We start from the raw sequence: 14,755 nt of genomic DNA on the forward strand, positions 1-14,755 counted from the left end.
CAAATATTCTGAACAATATTATTTCAGAAAGCTTCAGTCGGAACTCTATGGAATCTTCAACGAAAATTAGCATAAGTAAGTAATAACTATTTTTTAACGAAAAACCTTCTTTTTTAAATTGTCCAACAATATAAATCTAAATATATATAACTCTAAGGTGACTGACTGACTGACATAGTGATCTATCAACGCACAGCCCAAATCATTGGACGGATCAGGCTGAAATTTGGCATGCAGGTAGATGTTAATATGACGTAGGCATTAGCTAAGAAAGCATTTTACGAAACTCCACCCCTAAGGGGGTAAAACGATCGGTAAAAGTCGTGGGCGGCCACTAGTCAATAAATAAGTCTGAAAACTTTTTGTTTAGTATTGGGTGGCAATCTACTTCAAAACGTTAGCCGAGGCACAGGGTGAACCTGTCACTTACCAGAGCCAGCATTTCGAAGCAGTAGTTATCCACAGTAGGTTGAGGGATGGCCCTGTGCGTGATCTCATCACCGGAGCGCTCGGCCGCCTCTGCGCATAGCAGCGCCGTCTCCCAGTCGTCACGCACGCGGGCCGCTTCGTAGCCGATGGCGGTTACTATGTGCGACATCACCTGGGTACCACATAATTAACCTTTTAAAAAAAATAAAACCGACTTCATATGCGTGAACACAAAAAAAAATACTAAAAATTAAAAATATTGCGTATAAAAAAGTTCATCCCCAATTTTCCACCCTTGGGGGTGAAATATTTTCTTCAAATTCGCATGAAACCACCCTTTTGATAATACCTATTCAACAAAAAAATAATCGTTCAAATTGATTTATAATCGGCGGAGATATTGCGTATAAAAAAGTTCATCCCCAATTTTCCACCCTTGGGGGTTGTTTTTTCTATTATTAAATTTAAATGGGACCACCCTTGAGGTATTACCTATACGCCGAAAAAAGATTTGTTCAAATCGGTTCATAATTGGCGGAGTTATCGCGTAACAAACATAGAAAAAAAAACATACGAGAACCTCCTCCTTTTTTTGAAGTCGGTTGAAAATGGATTCAATGTCAGTTGGTTCAGCAAGTCTCTATTGACAATCAATATGGGAACATGTAGCTAGCATAATGATGATCAGTCACGTTATCCCTGAGCAAGTTACGTGTGAATTTATCGCAATATCGAACATTAAAAAACAACATAAAAATCTTTGTTATATGATAAGATTGCTAGTAATTTTATTATGGCTAAATGTCAATAAACTTATACACCATATTCATATGTGTTTTGAAATGTTTAAAAGGAACAATCCAATTTGTTCGTTTGCAGTCGGTAAGCTTCGCCCACGCATTTTCAGGCGAGGTCACAGCTCTGTTCAGGGCAACAACCGCACCCTTCGACACCCTTGGCCTGCCCTTTAAACAAATTCTAACATCGCTAATAAATTCCAAGCGCTTTAACGAATTTCTATTCATAAGTCATTGAAGATTCAAATTGTTTTTGCCATATGAGATAATTTATGTAAATGTAAACCATGTTGTGATGTCTGAGAATTACTGAACAACAAACGAGTTCATCAGAAATTGCAAGCTTATTATTTTGTATGAATATTTATAGGATGAATACAGGTTTAAAGGGCTGATTTTTCAATCGCCAGATATCTTTTAACTGAAGAATATTTCCCACACTAAAACTATCAATGTGCCAAACTTATTCTTCAGTTAAAAGTTATCCGACCATTGAAAAATCAGCCCTTAGTGTATGAAAAAAGTATTGCGTACTAAAATCGTGCCTATAACAATTGATAGATGTTATTTAGTTCATATCGCACGGTTTTAATAATTCCTTTGAATAAAAATAAAGTGGACGTCATTTGGCTGAAACGAACGAACGAACGAACGAAAAATAAACATTTTTGTCTCTGTGTAGAGTAAAGACAATCTCTCCTTTTACCTGTGGATGTCGTAAGAAGCTTAAGGAGGAAATATGCTAACATCAAGCATCTATAACGTGAGATCAGTATAAGGTTATGGAGCTGCGCTTTCACTGCAGCAGCTTGCCTTGCAGGTGTGTCCACCATGGATCTTCCCACCGCCGTCACCTCGCGGAGCGAGTGGTAGTGGAGTGAGTGGTAACTACATCAGCAGCATGTCGCTACTAGACAACGAGTACCTACTTCTACGATGGGTATAGTTTTCTTTAAAGAATAACAAAGACAGCAGTTATTTTTGGCTCTCTAACCGAGACTGATGCTGTAATGAACAGTATCCCTAATAGTGGGGATATGTTGGTAGGGACATGTGTAGGGGTGCCATTTGTGTGCCCTGCAGTGTTCGACACTTGCCTGGCGCTGCAGCGAGGTGAGCTTGTGTCCGGCGAAGAGGATGCCGACCACGTGCTCGCGCAGGTCGCTGTCGTTGGCGGCCGGGTCCTCCGCCGCCGCCGCCTCGCCCGGCTCGCTGCGCTCCCACTCGAGGAGCTTGCCGAACACCTGGGAAGAATGGGGCTTTAGTACCATTTTGACACAGAATACACAGGGTTACAATAGTAGATTAAAATCACATGGGTCATGAATCATGATAGATTCATAATTTGGCAAGTGACACAAAAAAAATACTTTTTTAACTGAGCTACGGAAGGCAGTCGATATACTGCGTTTCATTTTATATCAAGCTATAGATCGTGTCATCCACGAAGACGAGCCCCACCAATTTTTGGTTGAGGGAAACGCGGGGTGCGTGGTGTTTGATCCGAGCAATAAATTATAGTTAAGCGTGCACCGATAACACTCAAATATTAACGGAAGAATGGTGGTGTCTTCATGGATGACACGATCTATACTTAATGTCAATATTTTGCATCAGGTATGTAACACCAGGCCTGTTCATCTCCGCGAGTTTACATCGAAAACAAAACACACACGATGGCCCACCTACAGGTGATGACCATCTACTATTCGACAAGGCCTCACATACGAGCGAACATTGACTCACGCACGCGTATTCTTGTGAATGATGGAAGAAAACAAAGAAAATGGTGTACTAAATACTATGCAGTATTTAACTGCCTAAATAATAATAAAAACACAGAATGTACTTTTTTAAGTTGCCTCAAGACACTGAGAGGTAAACAAGTAGTTAATATTATTCATGATAATTCATGCTCAATTATGTATTTCCTCCGCCATTTTCTGCAGTTTGACACCTCACGTGCTCACGTCACACATCATTTTACCGAAGTCAGCCCTATGGCTTCGGCGCAGTACCGATCACTGACGTTTTTCAACAAAATGGTGCTCGACTCTTGAAACAAGCTAAATTACATCATATTGTTGATGACATTGAACATACATTTTTTTTTAAATACCTTCGCGAAGTAAACCTTCTGTACGTAGTACTTATTATTATTCTGTGGTAACACTGGCAACGTAAGTACCTGCGAGGTGAGCAGCCTGAACACGCGCAGCGCGTCTGCCTCGGCGACGGCGTGCAGCACGCGCGCGGGCGCGACGGCGGCGGCGGGCACGGGCGCGGGCGCGCTCAGCACGCGCACCTGCCGCACGCGCACCGCCGGCTCCGCGCCGCGCAGCTCGCAGCGCACGCGCACGGAACTGCTCGGCATCTCTGCGGAGACCACATTACAAAACTATTGTAGAAAACTTTTTATTTGCAAGAAAGATATACAAAAAGGATGGCGAACCAATGGCACGCGTGCCATTGATGGCACGCGCCACAATATTTAGGGCACGCCCACCTATTGCAAAATTCACTATAAAATAATGTGTTTTATATAAGGACTATCGTATTTGCCCTCATCAGTTAGTGCCACTGTTGAGTAAGGTCCTGTCACTCGCCAGTGGCACCACTTGTACTATACGGTATAGTATCAAATATCACCTAATGCTATCAATGAGGGGTATAGTCTATACCCCTCATTGATAGCATTAGGTGATATTTGATGGCACGTCTAAAACTTTATCAAACATTTTTTCGGAAAAGTAGCACGTTGATACATAAAGATTCGCCATCCCTGATATACAAGCAGCCAAGACATACACTCGGCATCAAATAAATCGCACCTCCCGCAACAAGCACTTCTCAAACGTATGCATCCCCACTTCCCAACAATATTGGCACCATCTAAAAGCCTAGTTCTAACCTTAATTTCATAAAAGGAAAGGTTTTTACCCCAAAAATGTGTCTGTAGAAGGATCCAGAGTTACTTCTTCAAAAAATAGGTAGTTACGCTTGAGCCAACTTTTATGGCTATAAAACTTTTTTTATTAATCGTTATCCATCTGTAAAAGAGGACACGTGAGATCATTATTTGGTTTTATAACCATAAGAATTGGTCTATTTGATCCCAGAGGTGAGCCCAAAGTGAGGTCTGTTTTCAAGTCACATTTATGGTATACAGGGTGTTAGGTAAATGGGTATATGAGCCGACACTAGCCCATGTTAACATGGTCATATAAATGGTATGGTGAAGTCAGAAAATTGATATCTTAATTTTAATTATTTTAATTTTCATACAAATCGGATCTTATAAAATTTATTTTGTATGAAAATTAAAAAGAATAAAATGAAGATATCAAATTTCTGACTTCACCATACCATTTATNTATAAATGGTATGGTGAAGTCAGAAAATTGATATCTTAATTTTAATTATTTTAATTTTCATACAAATCGGATCTTATAAAATTTATTTTGTATGAAAATTAAAAAGAATAAAATGAAGATATCAAATTTCTGACTTCACCATACCATTTATATGACCATGTTAACATGGGCTAGTGTCGGCTCATATACCCATTTACCTAACACCCTGTATATTAATCATTTATTAAAAAATTAAATGTGTTTTTCTGTAAGGATATTTATTGGGCTTTCAAATAACACCAATATTGTTGGGGCACCACGATTGTGTCAGAAGAAAATCTTTAAAGTTCGCGTCGCGGAAGGTGCGGTTTATTTGATGTTGAGTGTAGATTCAAATAGAGAGAAACAAGTGGACAATTAACTGCTTGTGCACCTCTGACAAAAAGGCACCCGCTCAGCGTACATGAAGACCGCCAGAGTTTGTCTTGAAACTGATTTTCAGCGGGGGCCCTCTGTCGTCACGGCGTACCTCTGCTGACGGAGATGCAAGAGGAGAAAGGAGTCCACAAGTCCGGCAGCAGGGAGAACGCAGCATTGACAATACCACACACGAAAATGGCCCGTTGTACCTGCCGCCGAGGGGCAATAGGTTATGTGAGACACTATCTCACTAAAACCCTGGAGTGTTCCCTCTGCCGCATAGTGGACTGCGCCTTGGGTACTAGAATCGACCAAGACGCCTTCTATGGACTTGTCGAAAGAATGCTAGATAGCTTTGCAAACAACGGTATATTGTTCCCAACACAGTCTCAGTTTCATACAAAACAAATGTTGTTATGTTAATTGTATTGTGCCGTAAATAAATAAATAAATAAACGATTTAACCATATAAAGGGCCCGCGCAATACTTCACTTGCGCGAGCTAAGTCTATTGGTAGTTTTATTAACTTTATACTTATAAACACTCGTACACCCCCTCTCATCTAAGAACAATAGAAAACCCTATCGATTTAATCGATATTATGCTTAGAAGTTCTCTTATATTCGTTTAATTAGATTCATTGCGGGAGCCAAGACAGCTTTCCTTTGTGACTACTTAGCTTCCCGATAGTGTTTAATTAGTAGCAAAACTGTAGCTGGTTATACGAATGAAGGATGCAGTGGTGGGATTATTTCCATAAAAAGTACCCTACCAGACAGGTAACTAATTTGGACCACAACCTGAATCCAATACCTATTTTATATTCATTGTGATATTCAAATTCTAAGCATGAAACTTACTTGGCAACGAATAGCAGAGCCAAGTCGCTACTTTGGGATCGACTTCTATGTCTTGCATGTGTACCAGCTCCTCGGAACCGCTGCTGTACAGGAACGAAGCCAGCATTGTCTTGTTCTAAAACAAATAAATAAACATCAATTGAATTCATCAGATCATGAAATTATATTTTTGTGGTTTTCAGTGACTCAATTGCTGCCACCCTAATGACAAAATCTGACTAAAACCCAGCTAAACTGCATCTTCTAGGAGTTAAGGAGAAGCTCATGCCCTGGTCTTGCACCGCCATATTGCCAATGTTCGAATTATATCAATTTCCACTTGACATTATTATTGGCACATGTAAACCCCCTAAAGAGGTTTGAATGCCGTTAAATAAATAAAAAGCGAATGATATACTCACCACAGTATCCCTGGTGTTATCGAGATGCACACAAACAATGTGTGGACGGTCCTCGGCGGTGCCGGGAGGGTAGGTGATCTCGATCCAGCGAGCCTTGTTGCGATCCTCATCGCCGCTCTCCCAAAACGTTTCAGTGCTGCCATCTGTGAGGGCTCCCGCCATTCCCTGCCGTGACGACACGGCAATGTCACACCAGCTCGTCACGTCGGGACAGCTCCATACGTAATTCTCCTGTAGAATGCGTGGTTGATTATTATTAATTTGAAGTGGTTGTTCTAACAACACAGAAGCTAGTTTCAAATAGCATGTATCACGCGATGAACCCAGAAGAATGTTTTGAATTTTCATGCCTTTGAAAATCAGGCTGCGTGTATAATTGACAAGCTTGATCTTGTATTATTCTCTAGCTATTTTTATTTTGTCACCATTACGATAAGAGAATTAAGCTAGAAAATAACAAAAACTAAAAAAAAATAAAAATGAAATAACTCTTATAATGTACAGTCGACAGCACATCAAGCTATACATTTTCGTTGCGAAGTCGCCCCTATCGCAACTACGTAAGATACCACAGTGTTTACGTTGACGTGCTGTTGACCGTACTACGAAAAAGCTCTTTCCTTTCTACCTCATTGCATAGCACACCTAAAAATAAAACGAAACAATTTAGAATAAAACAAAAAACCAAAACAATAAAAGTAACTCTCAAAGTCACACGTATTAATTTCTCGTTTGTAGCACTTCATGGCCATCTTCGTATACGTTACCTTGTAAGTATAGCTGTGGAAGCTGTCGTGTAGGGCTCCCAGCATTCCCTCCTCGAAATTCGGGTCGTCCGAGTGAGACAGCACTTTGCTGATCACACTGAACACTTGCGATCTATCCAGCGGCATTAACGTAAAATACATAACCATCAATGGTCGCATTATAAATAAACCATATTACATATTTTTGATTAAGAAGATTGTCAGTATGGTATCACGAGAGCATTACACAGAAAACAGCATTATTCTAGCGAGATAATCTTAGCTCGGCTGGGCAGCGTTCGGGAAGCTTCGCGAAATTCTCACGTCCGAAATACCGCAGTGTCTCAAGTCAAAAGTATTTGACCAGTGTGTGTTGCCAGTGATGGTGTATGGCTCTGAGACGTGGTCGTTTACTATGGGCCTCATAAGAAGGCTCAAGGTCACCCAAAGAGCGATGGAGCGTGCTATGCTCGGAGTTTCCCTGCGTGATCGAATCAGAAATGAGGAGATCCGTAGGAGAACCAGAGTGACTGACATAGCCCGCAGAATCGCTAAAATCAAGTGGCAGTGGGCGGGGCACATAGCTCGAAGAGATGATGGCCGCTGGGGCAGAAAAGTTCTTGAGTGGCGACCACGAGCTGGAAGACGTAGCGTGGGCAGGCCTCCCACTAGGTGGACCGACGATCTGGTGAAGGTCGCGGGAAGTACCTGGATGCAAGCGGCGCAGGACCGGTCTTTGTGGAAATCCTTGGGGGAGGCCTTTGTCCAGCAGTGGACGTCTTTCGGCTGAAACGAACGAACGAACGAACGAATCTTAGCTTATCGCAGACACAGCTTATCTTCGACCAGCCGAAGCTGCAGCGTATCCGAGCTGTAGCGTTGTGCGACACAGTATCCTGGGCTGATGTTATGATACAGGTTTAACACAGGTTTTGCTTATGATTGCTGTGCTGTAGGATACTTGTTACCTGTGAAGATGTTTGATGTGAGACAGTGTTACCTCTACATATGGCCATGCCATAGAAATATAGAGAGATTGCAACTAATGCGCAAAGAAATCAAAATATGCGCTCATTATCCACTGCGCAGCTGCGGTATCAGTACTCAACGTGCGAATAATCTTTAGTACTACGCAAGCAATGTAAACTGTTTACATTATGACGTCGCTGCTGTCATCATTGCTGTTACGAGCAATGTGTTCTGTTTTTGGGCATATTGCTGCGACACCGGCCCCGCCCCCTTGTCACATCTACCTTTAGTTTCTGTGATCTGTGGGCCATGCCTTTTTGAAGGTGTATAAATAGTGACGTCGACAATGAGTCCATATTAAAAGAGCTCAACATCACCACGCTGCTCTCCACTATATGCCTAAAGCGTACCCTCTGTTTCTTCGGACACATTATGCGGTCTCCAAGGCATTGTCTGGAGAAACAAATTATCTTGGGACAAATGGAAGGCAGACGTGCTCGGGGCACCGACGAGATGGTCGGACGCGGTGGGCGGAAGTTTGCATCGTGCGGTTCATACAGCTTATGACCGCAGTCTGTGGAGGAACACTATCTGTGGTGATCCTCATCAGTGAGGGACCGAAGAAGAATAATAGTTACGTCACCTGTGCAGGAAGGCGCGGTCGGCGGGCGCATAGTGCAGCGCCCAGCAACGCACGGCTTGCAGCCCGGCAGCACTGGCGGGCGGCAGCGAAGGCGCCAGCGTGCTAACGGAGCCCAGCAGCGCGTGGAAGGCCGTGCGAGCGCCGCGGGCCGAAGTGCCGCCCGGGCACATGCTCGAAGCTGCCGGGAACTTTATCACGTTGCGGGTGTTCTCGTTGGCAGCCGCCTGTAGCGAGAGATTTGATATAGTCAGCAGAACTATTCCAGCAATGAACTTAGCGTGTTGTACCTGTAGTTCACTCAAAAAGGGGGAAGGGAGCAGCTGGAGTTAGTTTTGAAAATTTTCACCGGACGTGTAGTTCGAAAACGGGTAGGAATTTGAAAAAAGTGTTTAGGGCAAAAGATTTAGAAAATTTTATTGGCTTTCATCGCGTCATAGATATTTTTCTGTACGAAGCACAATTTAAAAGATATTAGCGAATAACTCAAAAGTGAGAACTTTAACCCCTTCTCCCCACTCCGGGGCCCCAACTAGCGGCAGGGACTTTTAGTATGTTTATTATTTCCTCTCTAAGCATCATGAACCAATTTCTGAAGAAATTACTTAGGTACCAGTTCACGCATTCTACAACTGCCATTTTGAGGGGACTACTGAGCTAAATCGTACTATCGAATGCTTCTCTGACGCGCATGAGCGATCACTTGCCTCTTTGTTGTCGTCCACGCTGGCGGCGGGGACGTTTAGTATGTTTATTGTTTCCTCTCTAAGCATCATGAACCAATTTCTGAAGAAATTACTTAGGTACCAGTTCACGCATACTACAACTGCCATTTTGAGGGGAGTACTGAGCTAAATCGTATTACAGAATGCTTCTCTGACACGCATGAGCGATCACTTGCCTCTTTGTTGTCGTCCACGCTGGCGGCGGGGACGTTTAGTATGTTTATTGTTTCCTCTCTAAGCATCATGAACCAATTTCTGAAGAAATTACTTAGGTACCAGTTCACGCATTCTACAACTGCCATTTTGAGGGGAGTACTGAGCTAAATCGTATTACAGAATGCTTCTCTGACACGCATGAGCGATCACTTGCCTCTTTGTTGTCGTCCACGCTGGCGGGCGGCGGCACGGCGTTGGCGTACTTCTCAAGCGCGTTGCAGAACCACCACATCACGTCGTGCACGCACGTCGGCTGCGTCGTGGAGCGCAGCAGCCAGTTCAGGGCCTGCCGGCGAAACAACTATTGCATACCCCGTGTCATGGGACTGACAAAATAAAAAAATAAAATAAAAAATAAATAAATATTCTTGGACATTTTACACTGCGCGTCTAGTCCCAAACTAAGCAAAGCTTGTACTATGGGTACTAGACAACGGATATAAACATACTTAAATACTTTTTTTTTGAAAATACATACTTATTATACATAGAAAACACCCAGTCCAATACAAACAAATATGTTCATGCACACAAATGTTTGTACTGTGCGGGAATAGAACCCGCTACCTCCGGAATAGTAGTCCGTTTCGAACCACTACACCAAACGGCCGACTAAAAGACTACAATGTCTATGTCACATACCTCAAAAGCAAACTGTCGAACAGTATTGATCCTGACGGTTCCGTCCAGTTTCTGTGTGTAGGCGTGCAGGTCCCTTCGGGCTAGCACGAACTCCAGTACGGGACGCTTCATAAGCGCGTCCGAGTCAACGTGGGGGGCCTCAAAGGCCGAGACGGTGCAGCCTTCGGCGGCATCTTCGCCGCAGCCGACCAGCTTCTGTAGTGCCGTGCTGGGCTGGGACAGCAGGGATGAGCCGACACCTACGGCAATATAAGCCGATGTAATATCGCAAAGCTATTGACACACAATCGAAAGAACATTCTGTGACGTCAGTGTGACGTGACAGTATGACGAGGTTGATAATAGAGGCAGTTATATCAAATCTGCCACACTCATGCTAGAAGTAATTTTTTTTACGAATGGGTATGGACTCGAATCACTGTTGCGATATAATCAAACTGGTTTAAGAAATCTGTTTTTTTTTTAAATAAAAACCATAGTGCGTAGAACAATTTTCAACTTTTGTAAATTATTATCATCATCATCATCAGGTCATCATTTAGTCTTTAACCAGGTTAGTCTTTTACTTCTTACAAAATACTAGACCAACAAATAAAAATTACTATTTCGACGGTAATAAATAATTTTATTAACACAGAACTCTACACGTGCCGTGAATTAATACTGTTTCAAAATAAGATATAAATGTATTCGCATTTCTACGTATTTTCGCGATTGAACAACAGAGCTGACCTTTGAGTTCGCAGATTAGCCACGATCCTATTGTCATATTGAAATGGAAAATTAATTATTGGAAATTCCAATGACGAATTACTGGGATATCTGGAAATGCACACCTACGTTTGCGAGCTGAAAAGGTTAATTCAATTTAGTATTTTACTATCACAGATATTTATTTGTGACGAGCTGTCTCGGCGAACTTCGTAACGCCCACTAAAAAGATTTCTTAGCATATCTTTATAATAGCAAAATTACATTCTGAACGTATCCTAATTGACACCTATAATATTTGACAATAGTTGGCTCTAAACGAACTTCGGTAAATTAATGTGTACGTGAAGTACCAAATTGCGGAAAATGGTAATGCTACTTAATTTATTAAATAATACATTTATTAATACATTTTTAAAGTTTGACTAACTTTTTTGAAAATATTTTATAGCCTATTTTTGGTTGGTAATGGTGAAAGATTTTTTCGAATCGGTCCATTAGTTTCGAAGGCTACTCCCTCCAAACAAACAATCAAATCTTTCCTCTTTTTAATATCAGTAAATCAGTATAGATGTATTTTTTGTGTTGCACTAATTAGAACTTGCCTCCTCGGATCGGCCCTTCACCGACTCGCATATACAGTGCGTCAATATACTGTCTGATCTTTGTAGTTGCAATGAGTACGAATTTCATGTGCATTTGTCATCATGTCCCTAAATTTAAGTCAAAACTCAAGCCTGTATTCGGAACGACTTAGGCACCGAACAAAATGAACAATTACTAAGTCCTTTATATTGTTCGGTGCTTAAACTCTAGACTCTATTCAATTGATTTTTGTTTTTACTAGTGTATAATTACCCTAACATTGCAAAAAGAAATGCTGTGTATGCCTGTAATTGAGGTCATATACGTATCATGTGTTAAACCATGTTAAAATGTATGAACTGTATTGTGTATGTGACTTTGTTGGTGTACCTAATAAATAAATAAATAAATAAATAAATATACCTGAGAGCGGTCTATGTTTCGCTCGATAGCTGCGAGCGGGACGCGCACGTATGCTGAAATGATGACGATGATTTTGGGTTTATTTATCAAACCCAAAATCATCGTCATCATTTCAGCAGGTAGTGTGGGTGTACCTGAGAGCGTGTCCTGGTCTATGTCTCGCTCGATAGCTGCGAGCGGCTCGTGCGAGCGGCGCGCCGCGGCGGCCAGGTCGCGCGCGCCCGCTTGTCCCATGGACACGGAGCGCTGCACGCGCGGCGCCGCCTCCTTGGGACCCTCGCCGGAGCCGCTCGCCTCCTGCAACCGAATTTGTTAAGGAGCTACCGACACAAACTATAGTTTGAAGTCTAAGTCCGCCCCTGATAGTCAAGACTCATAAGTCACTTTGGAACAACGGTCTCCGGATCTTGCACGCGTCAGTCGCATGTTATCCTTGACTGCCCTTGAAATAACGTTTGCAATGGATGATGCAATTTCGCCGCTGTAGGAAGCTAATTTTCGGAATGTCACGCCAGGAGGCGTGTAATTTATGCTGAAAGTAACACAAATGACGAGAATGTGTCCGCTCGACGGGGGCACGGACGACAAAGGTATATTTAACACACAATGGACTTTTATGATAGTAATAAATTCAAAATAAAATAGTCCTGATAGGTTATCCATAGTTAACTGAAATATATTTTGTGAGCTGTCAAAGGGGGCTATTACGTCATCAGGTCTGTTTTAGCTGGTTATTGCTGTCAACTAAAGCCCGGTCGCCGAGCACGTGGAATTTCGTCCAATGACCCCAAGCTACCCATCTTTATTGCTCGCGCGTAACTATATTGCTGTCATTGGACGATATTCTACGTGGTCGGCGACCGGACTATATTCAATTGGTAGAAGTAGCTAAAATAGTCCTGACTTCCAAGACCCTGAAAAGAGGTACATCACTTACGGCAACGCTGCTCAACCTTTTGAAGAGTCGGGCCAAACGGTGGATTCAGTCGTTAACGACGGGCCACCTACATTTTTGACAGCTAACTTCAGAGAGGTCGTTTGTACTGTGCGGGGCGGGATTTTTTCTATTGGTGCGGTTTTTTTTCAAACTATACATGCGCGGGAAACTTAAAATTCTTTTGCGAGCCACACTGTGGCCCGCGGGCCTGGGGTTAAGCAGCCTTGACTTACGGCATGCGCGGCTGACGGCGGCGGGCGCCCCAGCGAGTGGTAGCGCGCGGTCTCTGCGGCGAGGGCGGCCTTGGGCGCCAGCCCCAGGGCGGGCAGGCACTGGAAGGGCGGCGCCGGCTGCCACACGCTGCCCGGCGGCGTGGGCGGACTGCGCACCTGCCCCTCGTGGATCGGCGACATGCGGCTCAGCGATTCTATGACAAGATGCGACTGTTCATAACTCGATCAATGCTGAGCTTGGAGCAGATTTTGTGATAGGTCTTTTTAATATGCAGACAGATTATTCTGATATTCATGGGCGTACCGAGGAGTAACACTTACGTGATTCGTTTTTGTCTACGTGAACAGGCACTTACAGGGCAAATTATGTACCATCCTAGACCGCATCTCACTTAACACCAGGTGCGATTATATGTTATTCAAATTTATGTATGCGAGTCATTTCTACTAGTACCTTATATGTAAGTCTAGATATTAGCACGTCACTACCTTGTTTAATATACCACGCAATCTTGTATACCCATTCTTATGATACACCATACAAGAATGCATGGTAAATTCAGTGAACTGCTCCTGAATCGAATGTAGCTACTACTACTATTTCTATTTATTTATATTAACCGGCAGACAGTGGTGACTGAGTTTGTTGCGGCGCTTCTTCTCAGCACTTGCCAAATGTTGGTTTCGAAGCGCTGGTAGGGTAAAAAGATTATGAGACATGTAGAGGCTCCTTAAGAGCATATGACGATTTGTAAGAACTATTTATTAGTCTAAACAAATAAAGAAGTTTTGACTTTGACTTTGACTTTGATTGCGGTCAAATACATGCCTTGTCATGCATAAAAAAAGTAAGAGGGACCATTCTTAAAAATCTAATCCAACACCTTGAATGTTTATAATAACATCATTAATGTTAAAGAAAAGCATGTCAAGTATTAACATTTACGAGAAAATAACCCCTACATGCACTTACCTGAATTGGTCAGTGGAGCCAGGTCGAGCAAGAACATTGCGTTCTCCCTGATGACCTGGTGGTCTATCTCGGAGGACATGACGCGTTCGTAGCTCAGTTCCGAGATCGACTTGGTCTTTGGTTGCTTCACGGACGAAGCGGCTTTGAGAGCTTTCTCGCGGCACCTCTCGCAGAATGTGTACCACAGTTGGCACGCTATTGAAAAAAAGATATTGTAAAAAATATTATGAGAGAATCCGTAACAGTCACCAGGTACAGCAAAAGTTAAAGTGGAATGTAGGATGAAAGGATGATCTTATTGGCTGTAGATTGTTTGAATCAATGAAAGTGAATTCAGGTAACTTTCAATTTGTTGCTCTCGTAAGGTACAGGGCTGTATTAGACACTGACAGAAAAAAACAGGTTTTTAACACGCTTTTATTAGATCGTCGTGTATGTAACTAACTATGTAATGGAATCTAAGAATCTGAGTTACACATTTCTTGTATCATCATGAAACTTGGCAATTATATGAAAACTCCTAAACGAAACGGCGGAATCGCATCGAGTTTGGGTTCATTGGTTTTTTCTTTTCGAGCACTTTAGTGCTAAATGATGTCCAAGGTCCTGATGATGGAGTCGGGAGGTTACTAAAGCGTGTTTTTAGTTTTTTTAAACTATTAATTTCATCATCATCATCATTTAAGCCATAGGA

General features: G+C 42.5%; 1 protein-coding gene across 1 annotated transcript in view; it reads right to left on the reverse strand.

The window, feature by feature from the left end:
- LOC114361334 (E3 ubiquitin-protein ligase highwire-like) overlaps positions 1-14,755 on the reverse strand; it is a 58,441-nt gene that overhangs the window by 18,441 nt on the left and 25,245 nt on the right. The window contains exons 16-28 of the mRNA XM_028316330.1: positions 14,062-14,256; positions 13,050-13,282; positions 12,705-12,710; positions 12,053-12,182; positions 10,200-10,438; positions 9,712-9,843; positions 8,620-8,843; positions 7,029-7,140; positions 6,262-6,492; positions 5,861-5,975; positions 3,415-3,602; positions 2,324-2,470; positions 431-601 (exon numbers count right to left, since the gene is read on the reverse strand). Coding sequence (XP_028172131.1) covers positions 431-601; positions 2,324-2,470; positions 3,415-3,602; positions 5,861-5,975; positions 6,262-6,492; positions 7,029-7,140; positions 8,620-8,843; positions 9,712-9,843; positions 10,200-10,438; positions 12,053-12,182; positions 12,705-12,710; positions 13,050-13,282; positions 14,062-14,256 — 2,123 coding nt within the window. The remainder of the gene's footprint in view (positions 1-430; positions 602-2,323; positions 2,471-3,414; positions 3,603-5,860; positions 5,976-6,261; positions 6,493-7,028; positions 7,141-8,619; positions 8,844-9,711; positions 9,844-10,199; positions 10,439-12,052; positions 12,183-12,704; positions 12,711-13,049; positions 13,283-14,061; positions 14,257-14,755) is intronic.

This window comes from Ostrinia furnacalis, unplaced genomic scaffold (genome assembly GCF_004193835.3).
Source record: "Ostrinia furnacalis isolate ACB-3 unplaced genomic scaffold, ASM419383v2 OfSCF5588, whole genome shotgun sequence".
Classification (NCBI taxonomy): domain Eukaryota; kingdom Metazoa; phylum Arthropoda; class Insecta; order Lepidoptera; family Crambidae; genus Ostrinia; species Ostrinia furnacalis.